Source organism: Henckelia pumila, chromosome 1 (assembly GCF_033568475.1).
Source record: "Henckelia pumila isolate YLH828 chromosome 1, ASM3356847v2, whole genome shotgun sequence".
Lineage (NCBI taxonomy): Eukaryota > Viridiplantae > Streptophyta > Magnoliopsida > Lamiales > Gesneriaceae > Henckelia > Henckelia pumila.
In genome coordinates, this window is record NC_133120.1 from 112,769,627 (window position 1) to 112,780,188 (window position 10,562).

The 10,562-nt window shown below is 39.1% G+C and overlaps 1 protein-coding gene across 1 annotated transcript; it reads right to left on the minus strand.

Annotated features, from left to right (window-relative positions):
- LOC140872836 (uncharacterized) lies at positions 1–504 on the minus strand. The gene has a single exon (XM_073275739.1). The coding sequence runs from the start codon at positions 502–504 to the stop codon at positions 1–3; it is 504 nt and encodes a 167-aa protein (XP_073131840.1).
- Between the last annotated feature and the right edge of the window lie 10,058 nt (positions 505–10,562).

Genomic DNA, 10,562 nt, shown 5'->3' on the forward strand with positions numbered 1-10,562 from the left:
TCACATCCCACCCTCCTTATTGAGAGTTTCGTCCTCGAAACTTGAGTCGAGTTGATTTTCAAAAAGATAAGGATATTGTTTCTGCATTTTTTCTTCGAGTTCCCATGTGGCTTCCCTTTCAAAATGATTAGACCACTGTACTTTAACGTATGGTATGGTTCGTCTCCTTAGCACTTGGTCCAGAATGCGAATAGGAACCTCTTCATACTTAAGTTCCTCATTTAGATTCCCTTCGATTATAAGGGGTGCACTTTCAAGGACATGACTTGGGTCTGAAATATACTTTCTGAGCTGAGACACATGGAAAACATTGTGACTCCTTGACATATCTGGTGGTAATGCCAGTCTATATGCCAATGTTCCCACCTTGTCCAAAATCTCAAATGGTCCGACATATCTCGGGTTTAACTTCCCATTTTTCCCGAACCGTATCACCCCTTTCATAGGTGAGACTTTAACATAAGCTTTTTCACCTATTTCAAATTCCAACCGTCGTCTCTTCATATCAGCCCAGCTTTTTGTCGATCTTGAGCAGCTTTGAGTCTTTCCTTGATGATAGACACTTTTTCTACTGTTGTTTGGACGAGTTCAGGTCCAGTGATAGCTTTCTCTCCCACTTCATCCCAATACAAAGGTGAACGACACTTTATCCCATACAAGGCTTCGTATGGTGCCATTCCAATACTGCTGTGGTAACTATTATTGTAAGCGAACTTGATTAAAGGCAAGTGTTCACTCCAGTTACCACTAAAGTCTAGGGCATAAGCCCTCAGCATATCTTCCAAGGTTTTAATTGTTCTCTCTGTTTGGCCATCAGTCTGCGGATGGTAGGCTGTACTGAGAGTAACCTTGGTTCCCGTTACTTCTTGAAAACTTTTCCAGAATCGGGACACAAATCTCGGATCCCTATCCGACAAAATACTAGTAGGTACCCCATGTAATCTCACGATATTGTCCATATATAGGGTAGCTAGCTTATCCAGGTTATAATTCATGCGAACCGGTAGGAAGTGCGCTGTCTTTGTTAGTCTATCCACAATTACCCATATCCCGTCATGACTCTGTCTTGACTTGGGTAAACCGACAACAAAATCCATAGAATGTGCTCCCATTTCCATTCCGGAATCTCCAGGGGCTGCAGTAATCCTCCAGGTCGTTGATGTTTGACTTTGACTTGCTGACATACCTGGAATCTTGAAACAAACTCTGCAACATATTTTTTTCATTCCATTCCACCAAAAATTTCCTTTCAAATCCCTATACATTTTGGTACTGCCGGGATGAACTGAAAATTTTGATTTGTGTGCTTCAGACATTGCCTCCTGACGAAGATTGTCAATATCAGGTACACACAATCGTCCTTTCATCCACATAACTCCATTTTGATCTATTTCAAGCTTTAGTGTCTTTCCTTCTCCTGCTTGCTCCCTGAGTTTTGCTAAAGAAGGATCTTGGTTCAACTTGACTGTTTCTCGAAGACATGGTTGTGCTGAGAGTGAGGCTAAGATCACCTTAACCATGTTCTTCCAACTTAGAGCACCAACTACCTTGTTTACTTTTTCAGGGTGGTAGCTTATTGTCAAGTCATAATCTTTCAATAATTCAATTCACCTTCTTTGTCTCATATGCAACTCTTTTTGAGTAAACAAGTTCTTGAGACTTTGGTGATCAGTAAATATTTCACACTTTGCACCGTAAAGATAATGTCTCCAAATCTTTAGTGAAAAGACCACTGCGGCTAGTTCGAGATCATGCGTGGGATAGTTTTGCTCATACGTCTTTAGTTGTCTTGAAGCATAAGCAATTACCCTTCCATATTGCATGAGTACGCATCCCAATCCTTCCTTTGACGCATCGCTATAGATGGTAAAATCATTGCCTTCAGTCGGTAGTGTCAATACAGGTGTAGATGCCAACTTTTTTTTCGATCTATAATCCAATATTATAAAACTAACTTAAACTTCGACAATCATGACTTAAAATTTTTATCTATAATGTAATGAATACTAGCTCCAAAATAATTCTTTATAAATCTGAAATTATAACTTAAATATTTATATCGAACATGTATTTAAATAATATTTCCAAAATGAGTCCAACTTAAGTCTGAGTAAACATTCTCAAAATGTTTACGATAATTTTAATATGCAGCCTAGTTTCCTAACCTCCATTTAAAATATTAATGGATTCTAGTCTAAACTTTTGAATCTTAGTTTTCAGAAGTGATACTGATTGAAGGGAATTGAATAGATTTTCCATCATGGAACTATAAGAATATTGACTAGATTTATGATTTTTGAAACAACTTAACGATAGACAAGAAATTAATTTAACTTAGTATAATCAATATGATTATGACAACTAAGTAAAATAATTTGGATAATATAAGTGAGTTATGGATTTTTTTCATGTAGACGAGGAAGTGAATATGAAAATCTCGGATAGGTGAATTATCAGAAAAATTAAACATATCGGTTAAACACAATCAAATGCGAGGAGATAAATCTAGTTGAATAATGATGTACAAAACTTTGTAACTCAAACAAATTGCCAAAATAACCCAATCGAACCAATAAAATTAGGATGATGGATATATTTAGAAAGAAAATATTGGGTTATCTGGACTATGAGTGAAAATATATATTAGCAAAAAGGTAAGTCTGATAATCATATAAAGTTCATCATATGACTGGATAACATGGTTGAGTAAAATAATAACAATCAAATGGTTCTAAAAAAAATGCAAGTCGGAAAGTAGCAAATTTCGATATGAATATCAAAGGTAAAACTGAAATGATTTATGTAGACTGAAACAAGAAAACTAAAAAAATATATATTGTCAAATGGACTTATTGGATCAAGATGAATGATGGCTTGGAAAAATAGAAGTGTTACTCAAAGTATATAATCGAGGCGAAAGAAAACAAAAAGAAAAATGTATACAAAATATGGTATAGACAGATACAATGTCTAAATATTTGGGCAAGATGAAAAGAGAAATCAATTTAATAGGTTAGTTGAGAGGGAAAAAATAACTTCAGAAAGATTAATATACTTAATTTTCTTACTTGGTTCTATCAAGTTCCCAAAAAAAAAAAAACTCATCCTCTCCCCATGTTTATTTTATCCGGACTTTCCTTAATTCTGCCTCTGAGGATTATCTATCCAAATTCCTATTAGATAAATCACTAATAATTGAATTCTTCTCTATATCCTGAACCATATTTTTCAATAGTTGGATTCAAACCTAAATTCCATCAACTGAGTTTCTCTTGACTAGAATCATCTTGAATTGGTATACCCTTAGCTAAACACACAAGATATGGTGTGATAGATTTATGAATTAAAATACATCCTGTCAGTGATAAGCTTAGTCTGTCGTATTTCAGGCATTTCTACTTCTATTGGCTCTTCTTCATGTGCGTACTTTGCGCTATCTGGTGTTGGGTTGTAGCTAACTTTATTTGAGCACTTGAACGTCCCATAACACATTCAAGGACAAAACTGAAGTTCATTCTAGAATCAGATTACTCTTAACAAATCTATTCTATCAGCCATCTATTTTGTCTTATCGTATTCTTTCAACCCCAACTGGTCTATTGTCCAAGCAGGTCTATCTGAACTAGGACTGCTTCATAACTGAATTTTTTTTCTTAGCAAGAAGCTCCTCCCATCCGGATTATGGAACCTGGCGTCTCTGATACCACTTAAAAGTCACACCCCGAAACCGGGCCTAGTTGACATCGGCGTTGTTTAACATTTCGAATTGAAAAACAACAAGCCACGTAGTATAGATAACAGCCTTCAACGAGTCTTTTACATAATCAAATATGTCTTTACAAAATAGGAAATACGACAATAGCGAAAGCGACAAAATAATAGAAAATAACTACTAATAAAACTTCATCTTGATCACCAACCCCAGAATGCATATTGTTCATCCTCTTCTAACTTTTCTTCGGTATTTGGGGAGGAAAGTAAGAGGTGAGTATTTTGGGAAACACTCAGCAAGTGGGGGCCGATCGAGCACGATAAACACCAAAAATATATTTACATGTACACATGTCTATTTCATAATCTAGAAACAAAATAAGCATGCTGAATTCGAACAAATACGAAGCAAATATTGCACTGTTAATTATCTCATTTTTCGTTGTTCTACTGATCAGTCCCCTATATGTTACTCCTCTAAGGGGCGAGGCCAAAGGAACGGTTATTATAACCCACCGCATCAGGGCCATATCAAATCAAATCAAATCATCGGAAATTCCTTAACCATTTCTAAATCGACTCTTAACAGTGCATCTCAAATATTTTCAATTAATTCTAACATGCTTCAAATAATATCACGAATATCCAACAAATAATATTTATCAAAGTGGAACGAATATACGTATCATGCCGATCGAATTTTCAAAAGCACAATTATTTATTTTATAAAACTTAACTCACACACAAAAATAAATATAAGTGTAGAAACTTATATTACACAAAAGAAAGTTAGAAGCCCACTTACAGTATTCGATTTTTCCAAGAAAATCGTGTAGGATAGGTATTGTTGGAAGGCCTCGTACTCGAGAAAATGTAAAACCCAAGTGAAGGTCCGAACGTCTTTGTTCCAATTTTGGGCAGAAAATATCAAAGCTTCTTGACCGATTTCGAGCAGAATTTATAACTTTGTTTGTTGTAGACGATTGCTCAAACTTGTACAGATTCAAAGGCTTAAATAATGGACAGAATTTGCTTCTCAAAATACCGTTCAAATGTCTCCAAAATGCTTAGCAATTCTGCCCAAATCTTGGAATGAAAGTTTCTTCGAATCGATGTCGACTTTTTCCCGAGTTTTCTGGTCAGCTTTGAAGATCGACACCGAGCAGAATTTTTGAGCTTTGAATGGTTGTTGTGTGCTTTGAATTTAGGTAGGAACAAAGCTGGTTAAGCTCTTTGATATTTGGACAAGAGATATGCTCAAGATGATGCTGAACTCTTTCACTTTCAGTATCTCATACTCAGCCCAAATATGGTAACGAACTGGAGCAAAAATTTTGAACACAGTAGCTTCACTCGATTTTTTTGGTGCTCAGAATTGTGTGGTTTCCCTTCAGCTTTAGCCACTACTTATAGCTGCAAAATAACATCTGAAAGACTCTTCATTCAATGGCAATAATTTCCATTATCAGTCATCACTCCTCTTCATTTTGGCTGTTACAAATTCTTGGTGGTTACAACTCTTGGCTTTCATCTTTGAATTTTAGAAATCTACTCTTAATTCCATCGGTTATGACTCTTTGTTTCTGATGGAAATTTGATTTCTCACAGAAACTGTTCTCTACATTATTGAGAGCACATATTAATTCAAAAATATTTCAAGAAAATAATAACAATGAAAACGTACCACCAAGCATTACTCTCACCCAGGAAGCATTGAATGCATTAATGGAAAACACAACCGCACTCGTAGCAAAGGGTATAGTTGCTCAGTTAAACGCAAAAGCACCAAGAAAAATGCTTAGACTGAAGGCTAATCATCTCGTGACCCTAATAACAAAGACCCAAATAAAACTAAGTCTAAAGTGAATGACAAAGATCCTGAGAAGACCAATAAAAATACTACTTGTAGTGACCCGTAATTAATCAAGGTAATTAAGGAAATTAATTACTAAATTTTGCCTAAAATTATCCGAAGTGGATCGAAAGCTCCGAAGCATGGATCGGAAGCTCCGATCGGGATCGAACGTTCCGTTGGAGGATCGGAGGTTCCGTTCTGGCTAGGGCTGGCGTCATCACCGACGTCAGCAAGATGACATCATTTCTTATGCACGTGAGGTGACATCGGACGTTCCAATGTCACGATCGGACGCTCCGATGAGGGATCGGACGTTCCGATCGCCGTCTATAAATAAGGGGTCCGAGCCCTCATTCTGTGTACCAATTTCCCTCATCTCCTCTGGTTTTTGAACCTTCTTACTTAGATCTACGAAGTTCTAGGCATCCTATTGGGAATCCGAAAGTTGCCTAGCGATCCAGGCGTCGTAGCGGAGGTGTGCCTAAGTTTTGAGGCGATTCTACACCAGCGGGCTGACGACGGACGAAGGTATAATTTGGCTTCCTAAAAATATTTAGGAGTATGAAATAGCTTAGTTAAGGCTTTTAGAGCGTTTATAGTGATGCATGGACTTTTGCATGTGTAGACGCAAAAGAGCAGACTTGTAGGCTTTGGACCTAGACGGGTGTGCTAGGAGTTGACCTGCAGTGTTAGAGGTACGTAAGTACTGACCGAGATAGCCGGCATGATATTTATACATATGTGTGTGATGCATGATGTATGTGCTGTATTGGCTATGTTTTACTGTTTTTAGCACATGCATATGTTTTTACGGAGACTGCATCGGGTATGATGTGAGTCATGACAGTTTCCATCAGTCGAGGCGATTCTTCCTGAGGATTCGTGTCTTGGGAATATACGAGTACCACGCGGAGTCGCTTTCTTGCCCGGTACTGTGTATTCCAGGCACCATGAGTAAAGTGATTTAACCCTGATTTTTAAAGTCATGTGCATGCTCATATTTGTATTTATATCATTGCTTCCGTATTGAGCGTAGTCGCTCACGCCCTTTATGTTTCGTGTTTTGGGACACCTTGTGGCAGGTCAGGTCTGAGGCTGGACGGTCCCGGTGGTTCCCAGCAGGGTTGAGGTTGCTACCGTGCAGAGGTAGTTTGTTAGGGATTCTGATACCCTAATTTCGATTTGGTTGTATAAAGAATTATACACTGTTTCTATCATCGGTTGTATTCTGCCGATTGGATTTGTTGTACTTTGGAATTATCCGCTATTTAACGCTTTAATTATTGTTGCTTGCGCTAATCACTCTGATTAGGTAGTGGATCCGGGTAGGGTCGCTACACTACTCATAAAGATGATGAAACAATTGTTCATACAATTCATCACATCTCTGATGAAAACAAAACTACTAATCCAACCCGAAAAGAGGGATTTCACACATATGTAACTGGAGAAAATTTGTCAGCAATTTTGTCATCACGTCAAAGCCCTTTAACCGACGCCATCCTATCTTAAGCGTTACCTAAAGGGGACAAAATCCCCAGATTACCTGAATTCGGTGGAACAAGTAACCCCCAAGACCATATTGACAAGTTCGACGCGAAAGTAGGTTTGTATGATATTACGGATGATGCATACTGTAAGATATTTCGAACAACATTATCAAGAAGAGCACTCACATGATTCAATAAGCTACCCTTTGGATCCATTGCCAATTTGGAGCAACTTACTGACGGCTTCATCCAACAATTCTCAATTAACAAGAAATACCAGAAAATAACAGCATATCTATTCACTATCATTCAGAAATAAGGGGAAAGTTTGAGAGACTATGTTAAGCTGTTTACTCACACGGTTCATGAGGTCTTGCACGTGAACCATGATTTGTTAGCTGGAATAATGCAGCAAAACTTGCGCCATCGGAAGTTCAAGGAATCAATAGTGGGAAAGCCACCCAAAACCTGGAGTAATTGCTGGAAAGAGCTGAGAAATACATACGAGTTGAAGAATCTGTAGAGCCACACTACTTGAATAAAAGAAAGAAAGAATAGGATAAACCATATATTAGAAGGCGAAACGAGAAGTGAACAGCACAGAGCCCCCGCCTCCAGAATATACCCCTCAATGCACGTCTGACCGATATACTTGTAGTGACTGAAAAACAAGGATTGTTGCGTCCCCCTCGCCCAGTGCAGAATAACTCAAAGCGCTAACGTTCGGACAAGTACTGTCATTTTCACAAAGGTAAATGTCATACTACAAAAGATTGCTTCAATTTTTTAGTAGAAATTGAAAAGTCATAAAGCGTGGACATTTGAAAAATTATTTGGACAAGCCCCGTGGTGAAAAATGAGATGATAGGCGTCTGGACGAACAACCAAAATGTAACTATTAGAAGCGCCACGATGAAACCTGAAAACAACATGAACGAGCTGACGAAAATTTGCCCACTGGAAGGTGTAATTGCCGTAATAACTGGGGGGCTGCTTGTAGCGACTTGAACAATGCAAGAAAAGCCCTTTGGGGGCCGCAAAAGGAACCAAAAATTTATCTAGCCCACATTCCTGCCAATGTATAAAATTGGAACTATACAATGCGGATTATCATTCAGCGACAAAGATCTGGAGAACCCTCGGGGTACCCATAATGATGCATTAATATCATCTCAGCCACAATCTCCAATTTTTGGGTAAAAAAAATTCTAGTGGATTCAGGAAGTTCGGCCGACATAATTTTTCATGATGCATTCGTCAAGTTGGGTATTAGCATTTCACAGTTAACTCTAGTCAACACTCCACTAGTCGAATTTTCTGGAGAAATAGTTAAATTTTTGGGAGAAGTAACACTTCCTCTTTCTTTGGCTCTTACCCCAAATGTATATATTTAAGTGTATATACATGTATGCAGATATATGCATCTATCTCTACATAGTCCGAGATTATCATCACCACCATCGCCCAATGCATTTGTCATTGCCGCCATTCCTCCATTGATGACGGCTGCATTCTCTGGAGACTATCATCGGTCGGCGGCCTCACAAACGCCATCGTCCTCGGCGAGCACAATCGACCGACCGCCACGTAGTCACCATCTCCGATGCCTCCATGGACAAAACAACAACACATTCCCCCGCCTTCGCACAAGCTGCACATTGCGCCTCGCACATCCCCTCTTTGAGCAACCTCGATCGAGCCAGATTTGGACTCCTCCACGGGCAGTGGAGGCTCTATGGCTGGAAGTCGATCACAGAACGTTGCCACCTCTCCCAACCCCGCTGGAGTCCAGATCTGCATGCATCCACAAGCAGCAGATGAAGGTCCATGGCTGGAACTCGAGTTATCGGAAACGTCACCCCACAGCCGCTGTTGCATCCCTTCGCCAGCCACAGAGACTCGCGCATCTACTCTCCGGCCATCGCCGTTCGTTCGTCATTAATATTGGAGGATATGATGAACATGGAGAGGGAGAAGATGAAAAAAATACACATATATACATACACGTGCTATCACGTTTGAAGAAGAGGAAACAAGAGGAAGGAAAACGTGGTAAAGGAAAGAGTAATGAGAGATTAAGAGAATGTCGAGGGTTTAAAAAATTATTTATTACCTGCCAACTATATATGATTGCTTCTCCACTATTTAATCACGTGAATGATGCAATAAAAAAATTCAGAAACCAAATTGAATTAGTAAGTTGTGATGAAAACATACTATGGTGTTGAACTTATAATGATAGTAACAGCCAGAGTTCTACTGGAGGTTTACAATTATTTTTCTGGCAGGACTTTAATTCCTGTCCAGTTACACTACAATCATTATTCTGCCAGGATTTGAATTCCTGTTATCTGCAATTTCATCGCACAACAGTTCTATTATAGGTTGATCCCCATAATATTTGCAGTGGCAAACATTATTCGTTCTCGGGAACCATATTCTAACAAAATTCCCTACTCTCGGTCCTCTCGACGTCCGCGACACGCCCGATAGTTGGGGAGGGTGGCTATGATGGGTTACGTATAAAAATTCCATTGGGCGAGGGCTCAATCATAAAGGTCCACTCCAAATATTTTTGAGACCCAAACTTATTTAAGTATTATACGTATTTAATTTAAGCAGACCCTGAATTCTACAAAAGTTTATCAGAGGCTCAAGCCCGTAAAACTCAATGGTACCAGGAATGGTCCGCGCCCTTTTTTGTAATGGTCCGGGGGCGTCCCATCTCTCTCAAGGTCCCGCAACCATTTTTGCTACTCATGACCTTCTCCCCACCTGGCTAGGGGAGTTTTTGCCCACCCCAAGAATCGAACCTTGTACCTCCAGGCTTAAGTACAAAGTTTTCTGATCCCTGGTACCATTGAGCTAGTCCCTTTTTTGTAATGGTCCGGGTGCGTCCCATCTCTCTCGGGGGCCCGCAACCATTTTTGCTACTCATGGCTTCTTCCCACCTGGATAGGGGAGTTTTTGCCCTCCGCAGAAATCGAACCTTGTACCTCCAGGCTTAAGTACAAAGTTTTCTGATTCCTTGTACTTAAGCCTGGAGGTACAAGTTTCGATTCCTGGGGAGGGTAAAAACTCTCCTAGCCAAGTAGGGAGAAGGCTATGAGTAGCAAAAATGGTTGCGGTCCCCCGAGAGAGATGAGACGCACCCGGACCATTACAGAAACCCTCCTGATTCCTCTGACTTTGTTTTGTGAAGTAGGAACAACCTATTGAAGATCTCGACAGAGAACATACAAGGAATTGTTGTTACTTCGGATTTTGTGGAAGTAACGTGTCGAGTACAAGTGATTTTGGCTACATCAATTACATACACCAAAGTCCAAAATGTTGAGAAAAATTTATTGTGCTTGGTTACATATGCTTGTTTAGTGTAGTTCGTAACAAAGTTTGTTTATGATTTACTCAATATATATCGAAACGCAAGTATTTAAATTTAAACACACACACAAAAACAGAAATACCCAAAATATGGACTATATTGCTGTGACTGTGTGGTCAAT